This window comes from Lissotriton vulgaris, chromosome 4_1 (assembly GCF_964263255.1).
Source record: "Lissotriton vulgaris chromosome 4_1, aLisVul1.2, whole genome shotgun sequence".
Lineage (NCBI taxonomy): Eukaryota > Metazoa > Chordata > Amphibia > Caudata > Salamandridae > Lissotriton > Lissotriton vulgaris.
In genome coordinates, this window is record NC_141691.1 from 1,074,276,245 (window position 1) to 1,074,296,342 (window position 20,098).

Here is a 20,098-nt window from a genome sequence, read left to right on the forward strand (position 1 = left end):
CGGGAATGCGGTCTGGGAAGTAGAGGCCTGGATAACCAGGCTCTCGGGGGTGGGGTGGGTGAACAAGAAGCAAGGGTTGCCCGGAGCCGGGCGGTAGCGTCTGGCCACGTTCCTATCCACAAGCTGACCTGTAGCGGGCCTGGACCAGGGGCTGGCGTCGGTGAGGTCGTGAGGTCGACCGGCGACGACCCGGATCCGGACGCGGACCCAATGGGGGCCTGCGGCGCCGGGACTGAAGTCGCCGGCGGCGTCAGGGCCGAAGCACCCGGCGGCGCCGGAGCTGAAGCACCAGACCCGCTAGGCTCACCAGCCGGGATCGCTCGCCCGAAGGCGACCCGGAACCCGGCGGAAGAGGGAGTGACCTCATGGCCATGAGGTACCGCTCGACCTCCTCAGGCGTTGCATCGTGCCCAGGGACCGGAAGGTGTTGGGCAGGATGCGGCGCCCGCGACTCTGTCGGAGCCGCGTGGGTGGGGTCCCCCGAACCCTCAGCCGCATCGCGCGAGCGTCGGGTGGGTCGGAAGAGCGATGACGCCTTTCCGACATCTCATGCCTCTTTCCTGAGGATCTTGATCCCGACGACCGATGCCGGCTCTCGGAGCTACGAGGGCTCCGACCCCGCGACCGGTCCATCGACCTCCTGTGGGACCGGGACCTCGAACGGCACGGGGCCGACTGCCGGAGCTCGAGCCGCTTGTGGGACCGCTCACGCCTAGCCTTGGACGTCAGGGACTGGCAGTCGGAGCGGGTTCGGTCATCGTGGTCGAGGCCTAGACATTGAAGACACCGGCGATGGGGGTCGGTAACCGACATCAATCGGCTACACTTGGAGCAGGGTTTGAACATCCCTACCGGCACTGTAGGATTCGAACAACTCGAGAAAAAACAGATCAAAAGATCAAAAAAGTTTAGTCAAAAAGTGACTAAGGGGTAGAGCTTCTCCGGATCTGCGCTAGCTGGCGCGGAAAAAAGGAGAACTGACTTCAGCGCGCGAGGGCGGCGTCTAAGTACTCCGACGACGTCATTCCGGCGCATACGACCCCGACGACGGACGCGGATCCGCGGACGACACCTACCGACGCGCAGGGGTATTGCTATGCAAAAGTTTCCGGATCCAGTCCGACGGCAGGGGAAATTCTAAGGTTAGGAATCTATCACTAACGTGTCTCTTTCAGATGTGCGTGATAAGTTTTGTTTTGAACGAGTAGTGAAAGGAAGTGCTGATGTATTTGTTTTCTGAGAGGAATTTGTATGTAAAGTATTGTTTGTGAGCGAAAGTTGAAAGGTAAAGGGGGTGGTGATGTGATTGTGAGTAGAGTGTATGTTGTGTGTAAGAGGGGGTGAAGTAGAGTTGTGAGTGTTTGTCTTAGACTTGTTTGCTGCAAGAGGTAATAGGTGTGGTGTATTGGAGTGCAGATGTTGTGTGATTGTTTTATTGTGGTCGAAAGAAGAGGAGGGTGTTGGTTGGAGAAATGATGGAAGGCTGAGTATAGGTTTGTTAGTGACACAAATGGGTCTTATATGAGTAATTAGTGCAGGGAGTGTGAGTCTGGTTGGAATAGAGTTTTGTGTGGTGCGGAATTGGGTTGTGTAGGGGATTGGCTAGTGGTATAGGATAGAGTTCTGTACTGTTTGTAGGTGATGGTGCAAATGTGTGGTAGCTGGGATAGAAGGGTGTATAACTGTGGTTTGTGTTGTTTTGTAGTTGGTGCTGAGACACAGAATTTTGTGTAGGGTTAGTTTGTAGTAAATGAGAGGAGTACAATTGGTGTGAGTGTATTACTCTGTGGGTGTGGGTGGTGTAGGGTGGGTGCTGGTGTATATGAAATTGGACAGCATTTCTGACCCTAGTCCTGACCAGTCTCGAACAGGCTCAAATAGGCACTCACCCTTGTCCTCTCTGACCTTATCCTTGAAACCCGGGATGAGACGCCCTAGGCCCTGGCCTCACATAACCCTAGTAATCAGGTGACCCCTTCAGCCAAAGGAAACCCTAGCCCTAATCCTAACCATTCACAACACTAGCCCTAAGCCATACAACTAAAAGGAGACCAAGACCTTACAACCAATCATAGCCCTAGTCCAAGCACACAATCAAGCACACAACCCTAAACCCTTCGTCAAATAGAAAGCCTGAATACTAACCCTATTCCCAGCAACCAATCACACAGGAAAGCCTAAACTCGATATCCAATAAAAAGTCTCACCTCGGCCCTAGTCTCTACCCTAGTCCCAGCAGCCAGTCTCACAGGAAACCCTAAGCCCTATATCCAATGGAAAGCCTAACCCTAGCCCAAGTCCCACCCCCTCGTCCCAGCAGCCTATAACACAGGTAACCCTAAGGCCTACGTCCAATAGAAAGTCCAGCCCCAGGAACCAATCCAAAATCATAAACCTATCCACCAGTCAGATCATCAACCCTAAGCCCTACATCAATAGAATCTCTGACCCAGGAACCAATCAGTACCCTCAAATACCAAACCAATGAGAACACTAACCCTAATCCAATAGAAACACCAGATGCAACCACCAATCAGTGCCCACATATAGCATCCAATAGCAGACTATATAAGGTCCCTGCGAACTCAGGGAGGGTTTGCTGGCCAGGGAGTTGGAAGCTGCTCCTCAATTCAGCATCTCCTAGGAGACAGACAGGCTCAATCCACACGTTGGACTTCTGCAGGTAAGGGCCTAAGAAACTTTTACCTCTATCAATATAAATTGTATAAAACTTTACTCCCTCTCCTAGCCAAAGAACGAGTGCCCTATCCCTAAAAAACACAGCTTAAACAGCTCACAACAGATTACTGCTGTCTCAGAGCACCCTCTGTTCACTCTCTGGTGTAGAATATCCCTGTTGTTAAGGGGGAAAGGAGGGGGGTCTGGTTTAATTCAGTTGCTAACAAAAAATGGGAGCTGAGGGTGGATTGCTTAACATACAGGTCTGAGCACAGAGCAAGGGAGAAATTAGGAGGGAAAAACAGGTAGTCGGGGCAATGTGAGAGAAAAAAACCAACATATTTTGGACTGCAAATCCCACAATTTAACAGGTTAAATCATACAGTCACAGGCAAGTAAAAAACACAAGTTTCTAAAAAAACAGGTGAAAAAATGATGCAATCACGGGAATGTTAAAAACTAAACAACCACAAGTAAAATGGTTAAAAATGATATAATCACGGGGAGAGAAAATAGTTTTTAAATTTCAGGAAAGAGACCTCCTTACCACCTCCTGGTCTTTGGTTCAATGCAATCTGGGGCAAAGGGAAACTGCAGCTCACAAAATGGGGGTGAATGTTTTGGGATTCACCTAAAAATCCCTTAAGGGGCTGGAACAGGAGTAAGAGGAGGGCTCGGGTTGCCTGGAAGCTTGGCAGCCAATCAGCAAGCTTAGGCTGCTCACCAGGGGGGCTGGAAAGCTGTTCCTCAATTCAGAATCTCATAGGAGACAGACAAGCTCAATCCATACTTTGGACTTCTGCAGGTAAGGGCATAACAAACTTTTCCCTCTAACAATACTGTTTGTATAAAACTGTACTCAATCTCCTAGCCAAAAAAAAACAAGAGCACAATCCCTAAAAAACACAGTTTAAACAGCTCACAGCAGATTACTACTGTCTCAGAGCATCCTCTGTTCACTCTCTGATGTAGAATATCCCTGTTGCTAAAGGGTAAATGGGGGATCTTGTTTGACTCACTTGCTAACACAAAATGGGAGCTGGAGTGGATTGCTTAGCATACAGGTCTGAGCACAGAGCAAAGGAGAAATTAGGAGGGAAAAACAGGTAGTCACAGGCAATGTGAGAGAAAAAAAACTTATTTTGGACAGCAAATCCCACTATTCAATAGGTTAAATCAAACAGTCAAGGCAAATAAAAAAACACAAGTTTCTAAACAAAACAGTTAAAAATTATGCAATCACGGGTAGGGAAAATAGTTGTAAAATTTCAGGAAAGAGACAGCACTAGTCTGCCTCCTTACCACCTCATGGTCTTTGGTTCAATGCAATTTGGGGCACTGGGAAACTGCAGCTCACAAAATGGAGGTGAATGTTTTGGGGTTTACCCACAAACCCTGAAGGGACCTGGGCAGGTGTGTACATTGCCATGAAATGTGCAAGTATGGGCAGCAAGGACTGCCAGGATGTTTCAATGTACATATTACAAACTTCCTGAGGACCTGCATGGTGTAATGATCAATATATTCTAAATTTAATCAAATTACAGGATGCTGTCTGCATCGTTGATTTCAGATTTCACACTTGTGGCTAGTTTTAAATTGGGGAATTTACAAAACATACCCTTAAAGTGTTCAGAAGTGTATGCCACCTTTCCCTCTCTGAGTAGATTTTGCTCTTGTGGTTAAATTGCCAACTCAAGATCCTGGGGCGGTAGGCTGTAAACTGAAGACTCCTGCTTTACCACTCTGTGTGATCATTTTGTTTCCATGATTACAGAAATTGAGAAATCTTAGCAATCGGCTGCAAGCTGGTATGAGATGTACATAAACAATTGGATAATTATGGTTTTTATAAATCGCTAATTCAGGTAAAAAGATGCAAGACTGGAATTAAATTGTATGATGTCTATTGTGCGTCTGTCAGCAGTGTCCTTTTTCTGAAAGGCAGACAATGTTTTCCATTATTCTTGACAATAAGACCATGGACATGGGTGAAATGTTGGCTGGAGAGGGATGCTACTCACTCTTTATTATAAATGCGCACACCATTCGACACTGACCTGCAGGAGTGAGGATCAAAGGATCATTGATAGTCTTTGGGGGCGGGGGGGGAAGGCCAGTACCAACTTCAGCGGCTTTCTACCTCTGCGGCTTTCTACCACTGATATCACTGCCATCTATGAGCCCTTGATCAGCCCACAATTCATCGCGGTTAGGGCAGGTGGGTGCTTATGCTGAAACCTATGCTTCTCAGACAGTTGAAGGCAGCCCACGTGCCCAACTGCCCACCTCCTGCTGCTCTGCTCACCGGCTCAAGCACCACAGCCTGGTGGAAGCTACGAAGGGAGTGTGGTTGAGGCTGGGTTTACACAGATGGGAACAGGGTGCAGACTGTAGCAAGGTGGAGATGCTGAAAGGAGGCCTATGGCTGGTTGGCCTCCCTGGCTTTAACAACTGGTGTCAGACTTTTTTTGTTCACCGTTGTGATAGTGTACAGTATCTCCTAGCATTGAAATGTAAGTTCTGTGACAACTTAGCCCAAATCCTATTATCGGAGGGTGCTGCCCCTCCCATCCCTAATTTGACTATTACAGAAGACTTGTTATGAGGTCGGGCATATATGCACAGCAATAGTTTTATTAAATAAAGAAAAAGAAAAGACACCCTAAGTCTACCTTCACAGGTCTTTTTGATTCTTATGATAACAAAGCAAAAGCATCCTCTACTCATACTACTGTAGTTTCATATTTTCAAAATTCTTAATCTATGTCAAATGTCTCATAATTGATATTAGCCAACCCAGTAAACAAATGGATTTTGGATGATGAAGTTTTCCAGGGCTCTGTACACATTGACCAAGACTTGACCGAATCAGTTTAATCCGGGAAGGTATCTTTAGAATTGATTCATTGCAACCACCGCCAGCCATATTATGATGTGGGTGTTTTCAAGGCCTTCCTATGAAAGGCTGGCAGGGATTGGCTTTGGGGGCCTGTTGCGGGCCCCTGGGGGGGTGCACTTAGGGGTACCCATGATACTCCCCTGCATTTCCCTGCACCAGGTGGCAGTCACCGCGTGGTACCTGCCACGTGGTGCAGGGAAATGCTGTGCATGCCCTTTAACATTGTGGACCGTGCTGCAGCCAGTATGGCGGGTGCATCCTAATTGGACCGGTGGGACCGCCGCACGTCTGGCGGTCGGTCCCATCCCCATTATGAAGGCGCGCGGACTGATGTCCTCCCACCATCATAATGAGCCCCATAGTGTGAATAGGAGTTCCCACTGATTGGTTTTATGGAGTACTATTAGCGAGCTACAAGAGTATTTGAAGAAGGTCAGGCTAAGGGTGGATTAGCCCTTTACGTTGTAATAAAATCTAATTTCAACGTTACACCTTTGAAGGTAAAACTTAATTGGTATAATTATTCTCACCTGGGAAAGATCTGCAGGTCCACATCTTGCCTTTAGTATGTATATATTTTACAATTTGGAGAGTTCACTTGAGAATTGAAAACCTCTGGGTCAAATGCAAGCTGGCTTCTTACTTGTGACTTCAACACCAACTTAATATCACCTTGCCAGGTTAGCATCCTAAACCAACTGTGGAAAATGTTCCCTTAAAGAGGCCGTTTTTGTAAAAGGAACACAATTGGAGATTCCCTGTTAAGAAATTTTACACTTACTATATTTCCAAGTTTTGAAACGCTGTCATAAAGGAGATTATCCAACAACTCCCACTCGATTACCCAGAAAGTCTCAGACCTTACTGGACTACACTCTTTTAGCCTGAAATTTTCAAAAGGTAAAACTCTTTCATTCTAAGTGATCACTTTCTGCACTAATCAATCTTCTACCACAAATGCAGAAAAAGGTAGTGAAAACCCAATCTTATGCTTATTCCTTAACAATATTAAAGTAGAAAGAATTAAGTTTGAGGCCAGTCAGTACACGAAGCAGTCCTTAGAACTATGGTCATCTAGGGAAGAAACCCCACTGACTTTGGCATGTCAGTGGACTAATTGTGCCTCAAACCAATCAGAAAAGTGTACTCACGCTCCTACAGCAAAAGGGAAAAGTCTTCATCCATTAGCCAAAATTAAAAAAATGGTTCATGGAAGCAGTAGCGGAAGAAAAGTGCAAACTAAATAAGAAACTGAGGTGTAGCTCTTCAAACATTTTGAGTTGGGTTAGCGTCACCAGCACAAAATATTCTTTTATCAATTTACTTTTTAGAACTAAACTTGCTTTTCATTGGAAAGTACCCTACAAGTAACGCAAAGCAGCACAAGGTATTGGTTTGCGCTACTTAGCAACATGGGGGCGTTATATGGGTGGTACATGGGCGTTCCTACGCAACCACTCATGCCTTTTGATGCAAAACCCTATCTATAAACAATTGTAGACAAGGTTTAGCACCGAAAGTTAACACAATCTGAAAGGAGGCATTACATGGATTAATGTTTTCATTTCTCCTTTCTTTTCCTACACTGCATGCGTGCTGCACTGTGCAGAACACTTACAACGTGGGAAAAGTGTTTAGGCATAGTATTTTGTACAGGAAGGATACCCTTTCTGTACAAAACCTATGCTAGACGCAGGTACTCACCTTAGCAACATAGCGCTAAGGTGTGTGCCTGGCGCACAGCAGCTGAAATGAGTGCCAGAGTTAGAGAGAGGGGAGGAGAGAACCATATCTCTGCAGATATGGTGCTCACCTGCTCCCTACCTGTCATGCAACACAGCACAGCATTTTTGGCTGTTGCGCTGTGTTGCGTGACTTCTTTAAAAATCTGCCCTCAAGAGCATTTAGGAAACTTCAGTTTCCTACAATGAAGCTCATTAGGTCAATGTACATGAAGGCAATATCAAAAGCCAAATCAGTCTACAGAAATTGTAAATGGGTAATAATGCATCAAATCTGTGGCAGAGGACATTAAAAAGTTTTAGGAAATGTTATGAATCACCCGACTTTTGGGGAGCAAAGTGCTTTTTGGGGGTTTATTAATCACCTGACTTATGGGGAGCAAAGAGCTATTAACACATGCATCTTTGGATCAGTCCGGATTAAACATGTAGCAAAACTCTGTTGTACAGCATGTCCCTTGGACATTTCACAGGATTATGTAAAATCATATCTAAACCAACGTCAACAGATCATCAAAGAAAAATCAAGACAGATTGAGCACCCGACCCAAATGTCCTCCATCCTGCACCATTTAAAGCTGAGACTCAGTTTTGATCAAATACAATTTTATTTAATAACTGTCTGGCTGGTGAAGTTATTCTGGACTTCCGGAGAGGAGTTATAGTCCACCCTAGTTATAAAAATGGTGAAAGAGAAGACCCAATTAAGTATAGGCTTATTGCTTTAATCAATGTTTCGGCACACTTTCTCTCCACCCTTTTATTGAATGATCTTGACGACTTGGCAGAACAACAGAGCCTTATACCTTTGAATCAGATGGGTTTCTGGCAAGGGACTGGAACCACAGTAAATCTCATGGCTCTTTCAGTTATTATCAAAGATTCCCTTGGGAATAATCCCTTCTTTATGCGTGCTTTGTTTATTTACAATCAGCTTTTGATAAGGTTTCACAACAAGCTATATGGTCTCAATTAAATTGATGGGAAATACCCCCAGCATTGTTTAGTCCTAGTAAAATCCTGTATCACAATACTTGGGTGACAGAAAAACTGAGGACAGCTCAATAACAACAACAAAATTCAAACAAGTGATGGTTTCAAAAAGGGTTGAGTGCTTGTCCCACTTTTATTGAATGTATTTATCTCGGATCTAAATAGAAGTTTGAATATGGCAATTTCAGAGCTCTGTAGCTGACCTGAATTTCTTTAGCTAGCCTGAGATTGCTGGATGACGCAATCCTATTTAGCAAGTTCCCTGTTGAATTACAAAACTTAATAACTATTTCTCCAGTGTACACTAAAAGGAAAGGGTTCAAAATTAACATAAAAATCTGAAATTATGGTTTTCCACAATCAACAGAAAAATACTGGTGTTATTTGGATGATACAGCCGAAGTAACTAGGACTAGTACGTATGTAGGGGTCATCTTTGACTGTCGGATCAATGTTAAATCACACTTGAAACGATATTGTTGAAATAGTTGTTTGTGCTTGAGATCTATATTGAAAGAAACCAAGGATGTATTATTAAGGTGATTGATTACAAGTTTCAATGACTACCTCAAAAGGCATAAAAAACTCTGCTTTTAAAATTGAAAATAACATTTAAAATTAAAAAAAAAACTCTCCTCCAGAACTTGCATGACTTATACTGTCACTTTATTGAGAATCCAATCATTAACAGCAATACCTTAATTTCTTCTTTAGGTATCAATGTTCACATTATCTTCGGGATAGCCATTTCTCCTTGAACCCCTGAAGATAATCCCTGAGTGAACATTGCCTACTTACATTTACCTCTCATTTCCCTGCCCTATGATCCTGCCAGCAAACCACAAACTGTGATGTTCTAGTGGAGTGAAAAGGGATTGTTTCAGCAATGAGGTATTGCCCCAAAACTAAGGTTTACTTATTTGCATAAACCATTGATTGCTCTGTCTTCATAACCAATACTATTCTGTGTGATAAAGTGAATGCAAAACAGTAGAATTTTCCATTAACAATTATGTTTGTCCAGCATAATCAGCATCTTACTAGGAAGAATTCTAATATCTTGATTACCTCAATTGGCCCCACTTGGAAATCTAATGAGATCTGTTGCTCTCTTATCTCTTTCAGGGCAGCCATTGCTATTCTTATATCGTCGAGGTCCTGAATTTGACGGTTCAGCTTTTTGCTAATTTCTTCCACAAAAGTGAAAATGTTTTCCATTTCTGTTCTATATTTCTTGTTGCAGTAACGTCCGAAGTCAATCATCCACGTCTTGGTCTCGGCAGTCAGAGCTAGTTTCAGGTCAGCTAAAAAACAAGCATTGTACTTAAGCACAAGAAAAAGAGTCCATATGCATATATAAACCAATGATTAAACCACTCAAGAAGATGAATCAAAGATGCAACTAAATCATTTGACACAGGAGACACAGTAGTTTTAAAAATTGTGAGAAAGCAATTTACTGTCATAAAGAATAGTAAGTAAGGTTGACAAAAAGGTAAGATTACATAGGAGTTTTATAATATTGGGCCTGTAATTGTTATGCATATATAAATAGTTAAAGTTCCTTTCGGGATCATAAGAAAAGAAGCAGGCAAAAATTGAACTATAGGGTCACCAGAAACAGTGTTATGTACTAATTGCTGTTATGATTTAGACTATGTCTTAGTTGACGATTTTGTTAAGTTAATGACACAAAAATACTTTTTTAGAAATCTGGAAAGAGTATTTACAACTATTTGACATTTAAGTATCACAACGAAAGACAAAAGCTGAACCCAGGAATGCTTTTCTTCACACACACAAGCCTCTAGGGAGGACATGTAAGTGGTGAAGCCGTCTGTAGGAGATTATTGTTTGGTTCAGATGACAGCCGGGATTGCCCCATACCTATTATTTGTGCAGAATTTGTACGAACACAGTTTACTGACTACCTTTAGGTTAGGAACAATAAGCTGGATGTTGTGTTTCCCCTTAAGGCAATACTCTCCGAATGATATTTGTATTTGCCAGTGGTGATGAGAAATCAAACCAGACCTTATTGCACTCTGTTTTCTTTTGTAATTTCTATCTTCCTTGTGCCAGGAAATTCCTAAAGCCTCTGTTGTGCAGGCACAAATTTACTAAGTGCAAAGCTGCTTTGCCCTTCTTACAGCATCTAAATGACCAAGATTTAACGTGTGAGAAAGGCAATGTTATTCTAAACAATGAAGGCTCAATTCTACTTATATCTTATGTCCTGGCTCCTGTCATTTGTATTGTATTACATTATTTCAAATTTTTAGAACAGGTCTTTTTATGTCTGCTTTTGTTCCTGGTAAGTATTTCTATTTTCAATGCTGCATTTTAAAATTCTTAAATATTTGATTGTTTTTATTAAGCATGGGCAGATTTCGCGGATCCACGATCCGCAAATTTGCGGATTCGTGGATCCGCAAAATCCGCGAATTTGCAGATTCGCAGAGTTTGCGGATTTTTTTAATGGGGGGGGTCTTCTGTGCGAGTTCAAGTGCCTCTTGTGTGTATAAAAGTTCAGAGACCGATCAGAGCAGCAGATCAAGAGAAAGAAGCTCCTGGTCACATGAACAGCACGAGGATTGCGCTCGTGAAAGTCAAGGATGCAAAGGCCTCTATCCAGCATCACAGCTGATTTTCGACGGTAGATTTGGGAAGAAGGCACACCTGCCCAGCCTCGACGACGCTCACGATTGTTTTTGGGCTGATGAGTGAGTCACTGAATTTGAGCTTCAACTAGTTCTAGCGACCATGTGTGTGTTACTATGCAATTGCCCCGAAGGGCGCAGGGGTCCCTTGAGTGAGCTGTCCATCATAGTGGGTAAATGGCGGGAAAACGGTGCACAAAGCGAGTGTGTGAGCAGGGCCAAAGGGGCGGGGCTTCCATGCGAGTTCACATGCCTCTTGTGTGTATAAAAGTTCAGAGACCGATCAGAGCAGCAGATCAAGAGAAAGGAGCTCCTGGTCACATGAACAGCACGAGGATTGCGCTCGTGAAAGTCAAGGATGCAAAGGCCTCTATCCAGCATCACAGCTGATTTTAGACGGTAGATTTGGGAAGAAGGCACACCTGCCCAGCCTCGACGACGCTCACGATTGTTTTTGGGCTGATGAATGAGTCACTGAATTTGAGCTTCAACTAGTTCCAGCGACCATGTGTGTGTTACTATGCAATCGCACCGATGTGCGCAGGAGTCCCTTGAGTGACCTGTCCATCCATCATCTTCCTGTAACTATTTTAGGATGGCGCCGGCAAGCTGCCAGCGCCATCCTAAAATAGTTACTAAATTAGCTTCACTAATAGATAAAATAAAGCAGGTGCTCGAGCACCTGCTTTACTTTATCTATTAGTGCTTCCTGTGCTTCCTGTTGAAGCTAACTTTGTAACTATTTCATGATGGCGCTGGCAGCTTACCGGCGCAATCCTAAAATAGTTACAACAACTTCAAGCTTGAAGGCTTGAACTTTTGCCCCCCGAATCCGCCGCTCGCGGATTCGCGGATTTTCGGTAAATTCGCGGGAGTTCGCCGATTGGGGATTTACTGAAAATCCGCGAAATCCGCGAGCGGAACGGATTTTTCGCTCACGCTTAGTTTTTATATTAATTTGTGTGTGTTTTAAACCATATACATCTTTTATGATCATCTGGGAAATTATTGAATAAAGATTATTTGAATTTGAATTTGACTTATACGTCAGTAAACCCAAATGAATCCTTAGTGATGGTATCAATGCGACTTCATATACCAGGCTGCAAAATAATGCAAAATCAATTTTTGTATTATAATATTTATCCAGTGAAGGTTTATGCAACTATTACATTCTGAACCTATTTGTCGTAAAGGAACATTTTGTAATAAGATTATTTTCTCAATATATTTTACTTTTAAAGTAGTCAAAGGTATGTTGACAACCTAGCAATCACACCTGGCATTTCTGCTGATGAATCCACCAAGAGGCTTCACTGCACAGACACTAGGCAAAATTAGCCTTTTCATATTCCTAAAAAGGTGAGGCTCTCAAGATTCATAGTTTGAATTTCAGAATAAAGTAGTAATGCAGGCTTATAAAGGTTAATCATTTCTGTGACACAAAAAAAGGATAAATAATGGATTTATTCATGTTCCACAATACGCGCCCCACTGAGAAAAACATACCCAGACAAAAAAATATATGTAGAATGGCAGAAATTCTAGAGCCAGTGCTTTTTAGGTCTCGCCTAGCGATGCAGCACGAATGTGCTGCCATCGCTTTGCGAGACATGCAGTATACACTGTATTGTGGAAGCTTTGTGGAAGCACCGCCCACTCTCTGCCCATTGGCTTTTGTCCTAAATGCTGCCTTCCGATTTGTTTGAGGCTTGTTAGTCCCTCCTCAGCCATCACTTGTATCCTTCCACGGCTATTGGCCCTTTTACTCCTAAAACTATTTTCTTCCCTGTCTCCCCCCCAACCCCCTCCCTGCCCCCTCCCTCAGTCTGTGATTTCTCACCTTCCGCCCCCAACTCCTGTTTGTGTCTTCTTGTGTCTTTAATGCAGCAGGACTCTTGTAAATCATGACCTGCTTTGTTTACATTTAGCGCGCCGTGCGTGCTTTCACTTTCTAAACCGCCAGGACAATCAAGCAGGTGCTGTTTGTATCTTCAATGCAATAGGACTCATGTGATACCCGCTTTGTTTAGGATTAGCGTGCCGTGCCACTGGTCCGACTCCCTGTCGCTGTCTCAAGCCGTCAGGCTGTCCAGTTATCCAGTTATCGTTGATAAAGGAGCTGGGAGGGCAGCCCATTGTTAGCACCTTTGCCACCCACCGCACCCCACCATTGCAATCAAAGGACGCCCCTGCTGAGAGACCGGAGGCAAAAGAGTCGACCTCCGAACAAGCAGCCAGTGCTGCCGGCCCGCTGAGGCAGCCGTGACTCAAAACGCCTGCTCCGAAAAACCTTACATGCTTAGTAACACTTGAGTGGTAATCAGATCACAAGAAACACAGAAACACTTCCCACACTGAATGGAGCAAAGACAGCATTCAATCAGACACTCCATATGGATGCAAACAATGAAAGCATTCACTGCGGCACCCCGCACAGGGACAGGAAGCACTATAAATGTTACAGTACAATACAAATGAGTGGCATGATCTCCCTCGTCTTGGTTTCTCGCACATTTCCTCTCGTTCACTCGCTCTCTTACTCACGTCCCTCATCTTTCACTTTTTAATCTATTGTAAATTGATAATGTTTAAAGACCGCATAGGAGTTCCAATCAACAATGCAAATACTGTAGTTAAAACGGAACTTTGTGGAAGTGATTCACGAGTGGAAGTTGCCTTTGCACACATTTTTCTGAGCATAAAAGGAAATCATACTTCCAAACCTTCATGCCCCTGACACCCAACCTATAATGATGCTGAATAGGCCGACCTTGCCGTCCAGCTGAAAGAGGAGCGTTGCCGCACACTGCGTAAATACATGAGGGAAATGTACTGTGTTTGTTTTCTCTCCTATTTTCTCTCTCTGCTGGGCTCACTTTTTTTGTCAATTGGGATGAGTAACCTGGGAGATAGAGAGGAAATGGGGGGGCTGCTCGGCCCCCTCGCATGTATGGCTGGGCCCGGTTTCCCCCCTCCCCCATATTCTCGATGGTGGGGTATGCCCCCCCTTTTTTTTCTGCGTTCTGATGACGCGGCCGGGGGCGCCCCATCACCGATGGGTGCAGGCTCACCCTTGACCTGGAAGCAGTAATAGTGCTTCCGGGTCAAGGGGAGGGGCCAGGGGGAGGCGGGCCAGCGGGAGCTGGTCAGCCCCCCATGTTTACGAAGGGATAAAAGGCCTGGAGAGCGCGGGAGGTGCCCTCTTGCCCCCACGCTCTACACGCCCCCGCCGTGCCCCTCAGCGAGGGGCTGAATAATTTGAATTGTCTTTAATTTTTCAGGTTGTGATCTACTTTGAGACATTGAGTTGGACGTGCTTCCTCAGTGACCGACTCGTGGTACTTTAGGAGTGGCCCAATTCGACCGCTCCCTCAAGGTGGTGGACGTTTTTACCCGTGGCCTGGGGGTATTTGGTTCAGAAAAGGGGGTGGTGATGAACAGAGTGTCTGAATTAAGCAGACCACTCTTACCCAGTCCAAAGATCAGGGCTTGATCCATCACCGTTTTTTAGCTCACTGCACCATCCCAGCTCAGAACCTGGCTACATGCAAATTAGTCTGTTCCTGTCCCAGTGCATGATGGAAACAGGGCAAACCAAACTACCAAGCCAATTCTTATACTGGGAAGGAAACAAGCTTCCGGGGACCGGTTTCTGGCATTTCAGCCGTCGTCGGCCCGGCTTGCTTGAATCCTGATGGTGCAATGAGCAAGGAACTCACATCTGAGCATACCTGTTGGAAATGGGATCCCTGGCTGGCCAGGGCTTTCGCCAAAGTCAGCCAGAGACCACCACACCCAAGTCAGGGCAAGGGAGTTACACGCCAAGATAACCCCTACTCGCCCTCTAGGTAACGTGGCGCGAGCAGCAAGGCTAAACTTGGAGGCGATGTAAGTTAAGTATTTGCGCAAGCACCCCAGCAACAACAACCAAAGGCCCACCACAAAGGAAAACTCCACACAAGGTTATATAAAAATAGCCTTTGTATTATAATAAATATACATCAGATAAAACACACATCTTGTTACACTGTGCCAACAGGCACGGGCGGAATTTACAAGGGATATTTGTACAGGACAGGGCCACTTGGACCACCGTCAAGGGTATCAGCACTTTTAGAAGCAATACTTTCAGAAATAGCACTTTAGAAAGTAAAATCAGTGTAGCACACAATATAAACATAGAGCACACAACCAGTAATCACTGGTAACAGGACCTCACTAGCACCACCTGTACTAGGGAGAAAACAACCACCTACACATCACAATACCTGTAGGGGTGTAAAAACAAAACATATGATGCATTAACATTCAGAGGTGTAGCAATAACATTGCGCAAAACTTAAATCAGTCACCACCTGTGACAGTCCCTGTGTCCCAATGTCAGGGCCTAAACGTAGCAGTTGCCCACAAAGTGCTGGGCAACTGGTTCAGGGAAAGTTAGGGCAACGTTGGAGCCTCTCTGGGCTCTGGACAAGAACTGGTGCCCTGAGCCTCTCAGGGCTCGTGAAACAATATCTGGCCGGGAGCCTCTCTGGACTCTCAAACAACGAATACTGGGGCCCAAGAACCACCTGTAAGCCTCGCAGGCTCCAAAGCAAAATATGCCCCACTCGTTGGAGCCTCTCGTAGGCTCGACTTAAGAATGCCCTCGCGAGCCTCTCTGGCTCGCCAAACAAGAAATGCGCCTGTCGTTGGAGCCTCGCTGGGCTCTCTACACGCAATGCCCCCGAGCCTCCCTGGGGCTCTATGCACCGTTGGAGCGGCCCGCTGCCAACCGGGGCCGCTCTGACCTGTATTCTGTGCCTCCCGCACTCGTGGAGCTCCCCCAGCCCTTCACACTCACCGGGCTGCTCTGGGGACTCCGCTGCTCCTCTCAGCCTTCCTCGGGTGAGGTGGGGGCTGGCGTCGGTCGCGCTGGTGCCTCAGGCGGGGCTTCTCTCCTCCGGGGCTCTCCCCACACTCGGGGAACTTCACCGCAAGGCGACCGGTGCTCTTTTCCTCAGCCGGCCGGACTTCCTGCTTCCGGTTGTCCGCTTGTCCCGCCCCCGGCCTGCCTGACTTCCGGTTCGGCCGGGCGGCGGAGAGGACGACTTCCCAGGGCAATGCCGGGTGGGCACCGGCTTCAGTTATCAATGTGAATCGAGGTGGGCACTCGACTTGGGGGCATCAAAATCGGCAAACCTGCGGAGTGGGCTCCCGCGCCGCGCCTCACGCAAAATGCGGGCCAATGCCGGGTAGGCACCGGCCGTGCACAAAAGCGCTCCCCAGCGCTAGGACCAGAAATAAAGCGCTCTCAAGCGCTAATGGCAAACAAAGCGCCCCCAGGTGCTGGGAGCACAAGCACAGCGCTCCCAGATGCCCTCAGCAGGGCAGAGTTCCAGCAAGTCCAGCAAAGTCCTTTCAAGGGGCAGGGGGCAAGGCTGGGCCCAGAGCCAGCTCACTGGGTCTCCAGGCAGGGAGACACCCCAAGTGGCGGTCCTCTGGCCCAGCAGCAGCAACAGCAGCCCCCTCAGGATCCTGGAACAAGAACCTTTTCTAAGGGGACACAGCCCCTTCTTTATACTGTAAAATCCTTTGCTTCAAGGTGCAGGGTGGGGGGGAAAACAGTTTCAGCTGGCTTTGGAGCACTCTTGATGGCCCAACCACCCATTTCTTTCACTGGGGAGGCTAGGGTCGTTAGGCACACCACAGGGGGGCGGAGCCAGCATTGTGTGGGGAAAACCCAGCCCATCCAGGACACAGGTACACTCCTCCCACACATCACTCATGCTAATCTCCCACTCACCACCGGGCAGACCCATCCAGACTTCCTGGAGCCTGGCATGCCAGCCAGCTCCAGCCAATCACGCTCCAGCACCCTCACTGCACACATATCTCAATGTCCAGAAGTAACACTTCCCTTCTAGACACATACATGCCGCATACACCATCTCGCAGCATTCACTCTCACGAGTTTACACATACTAAACTCGAGCCTGCACTCCCCACGCATCAGGAACTACCAGGGACACACACATTCCCCATGCATTCCTATGGGAGGGCAGGCCAGCCATACTACATGCACGCACTTTCACTCTGGGGCCCAGGGAAAAGTGCGCAGAGACCCAAAAATCACTAACACAGGGTCACAAACAAGCAAAAAGTTCAGGGGTGAACCTGCCCTAAGGGCCAAGTCCAACAATACCCTTCCACGCTTATGGTGGACAAAATAATTCAGAAAAGGGGGTGGTGATGAACAGAGTGTCTGAATTAAGCAGACCACTCTTACCCAGTCCAAAGATCAGGGCTTGATCCATCACCATTTTTTAGCTCACTGCACCATCCCAGCTCAGAACCTGGCTACAAGCAAATTAGTCTGTTCCTGTCCCAGTGCATGATGGGAACAGGGCAAACCAAACTACCAAGCCAATTCTTATACTGGGAAGGAAACAAGCTTCCGGGGACCGGTTTCTGGCATTTCAGCCGTCGTCCGCCCGGCTTGCTTGAATCCTGATGGTGCAATGAGCAAGGGACTCACATCTGAGTATACCCTTCCACGCTTATGGTGGACAAAATGATTCAGAAAAGGGGGTGGTGATGAACAGAGTGTCTGAATTAAGCAGACCACTCTTACCCAGTCCAAAGATCAGGGCTTGATCCATCACCGTTTTTTAGCTCACTGCACCATCCCAGCTCCGAACCTGGCTACATGCAAATTAGTCTGTTCCTGTCCCAGTGCATGATGGGAACAGGGCAAACCAAACTACCAAGCCAATTCTTATACTGGGAAGGAAACAAGCTTCCGGGGACCGGTTTCTGGCATTTCAGCCGTCGTCGGCCCGGCTTGCTTGAATCCTGATGGTGCAATGAGCAAGGGACTCACATCTGAGAATACCCTTCCACGCTTATGGTGGACAAAATGATTCAGAAAAGGGGGGTGGTGATGAACAGAGTGTCTGAATTAAGCAGACCACTCTTACCCAGTCCAAAGATCAGGGCTTGATCCATCACCGTTTTTTGGCGGCAGACACGCGCTCGGCTGGCGGCGGAGAGCATTCAGTAAGGCATCGGGAGCTGGTGGGGGGGAGGCCCGCGCTGGTGATTGTGGTTTTGCAATAGCGGTGGCAAGTACCGGAGCGCGAACAGTATTATCGGGAATCTGATCGTTGGCTCGGCGCGCTCTGCTTGCTGTAGTGTCTCACGCTGCGCACTTCACCATAGTACCTTTGATAGCTCGGTTAGTAGAGCGAAGGAATCTAGCATAAAGCCGGGCATCCTTTGGTCGCTGGTTAATATCCGACTCGAAGGATTTTACACAAACCCCCATTATAAAGCGCTCGTTTTGTGTGGATGGGAGACCACATGTAAAACATCCCTTTGTTTCCTTGGCTGTAGAATTTAGAGGTGTGAATAGCTGGGTTGTGACAATCGTAAAGCATGGTCGGGCCTGGTTAGTACCTGGAAGGGAGACCCCAGGGGTGCTCTGTTAGGAACTGTGTGAAAGCTTCATCATTCATCATCATAGGGGCCTGTATTTAATGTGACGGGGTCTTTAAAAGTTTTTCAGCCAGAAAGAGTGAATTAAGTGGGTAATTTTGACAGACTCACATTGTGAGTTCGCAAGTAGTTAAAGACTGTCTGGAGTGGTTGAGACAAGGAGGGTCGGCCCTGGTTAGTACACGGATGGGAGACCAGTTTTAACGCTCCCTGTTTGTTTGATCTGCACAGCGCGAGGGGATAGCATTCCACGCTCAGCAGGGGTTTTGATTGAAAAACTTTAATTCCCAGGACGCTAGTGGAATAGGACAGGGCAAGGTAATGGTGATTTAATATTGCACTGGCCCTGAAACAGTGTGCAGGAAAAAGGTTTTTTTTTTTTGCAACTACGAGGTCCATTGTCTCGAGGAGCCATTACTGTATTGTAACTTTCCTTTCATCGTAGGCCTGCCTTCGGGGGCTCTGCGGACGGAGCTGCCGGAGAGGGACACGGTGGACGTCGCTATCCGAGGACACGGGCAGGCCTGCATTTCACTGCTTCTGTCGGGCTGCCGGGATAGAGTGCGCTCGCCCAAGCACCCAGGCTAGCTGGTGTGTTGCGGTCACAGTTGTGTGGTGCATACGGCCAGCCTGTGAGCCTCCAACTCTGGTACAGGTACAAGGCACATCATGCCCATTGGTGACATTGAGTGTAGGTTGTACATCACTTACAAAGGTATAGGAATGTCGAGGGGGCGCAGCGCTAAGCGTACCCGCATGGAACTTATGCTGCAGGGCATGATGCGCAGGATGTCAGCCATGGACAGGAGAATGGGGACAGTGGACCGGTTGGGGAGAAGTGTGCGGGGCTGAGTCAGAGATTAGATGATCAGGCGGGGCCATCGGGGAGACCCGAGCGAATTATAGTGCCCCCTCAGCCCAGGGGGGGTACTGGATGCTTTGCCAACACGGGGCAAAGCCAAGAAGAGTAATGGGTGGGTGCCCAAGACACAAGTAGTTGGGGGGTCACTGGGGAGGGTCCCTGAGGGAGTGTCCACACCTCCGGTAGCAATCATTCCGACTCCACCAACCCCAATTAGTTTACCAGTGGCAATGGCTCCAGCCACACCGCCAACTCCCTCGATCTCAGCCCTGTTGGGGGTCCCGGCGGTAATTACCCCAGTAATGGTGCCTCCCGGAGTGGGTCAAGTGCCCCCTGAGCTGGCAGCTCAGATAGCGGCAGTACACCCCTGGCTGGGGATTGGGGGGGGTGTTACCTTCCGCTGAGGATCCCTCTGCAGAGGCGCAATAAATGGTAGCAAAAATCATGATGGCTAGGGGCGGAAGGGCCAAGTGCGCTGATTTCTCCTCAGGCCTCAGGTTCGTGCGGCGACGTAGGACAAGACAAGAGTGCTGCACCAACTAAATTCGCAGAAAGTGGTAAGGAGGTTGCGCTGCCGGTACTAGGGGCAGGAACAATACCCTCCAGGAGAGAAAACCTGGCCCAGCATGTTACACAGGGGGTGAAGGAGTTGATTTGGGCGGGCAAGTATATCAATATCTTTTCACTGCTAATAGATAACAGGGAAATGGAGTATGCCAAGACACAGAATGACTGGATGTTTCCTAGCGAATGGCGGACACAGTTGGCTAAATTCAGGATG

The 20,098-nt window shown here is 47.1% G+C and overlaps 1 protein-coding gene across 1 annotated transcript in view; it reads right to left on the minus strand.

Annotated features, from left to right (window-relative positions):
* DNAH5 (dynein axonemal heavy chain 5) overlaps positions 1–20,098 on the minus strand; it is a 5,605,957-nt gene that overhangs the window by 3,019,409 nt on the left and 2,566,450 nt on the right. Inside the window, exon 24 of the mRNA XM_086967405.1 lies at positions 9,385–9,620. Within this exon, the coding sequence (XP_086823531.1) occupies positions 9,385–9,620 (236 nt within the window). The remainder of the gene's footprint in view (positions 1–9,384; positions 9,621–20,098) is intronic.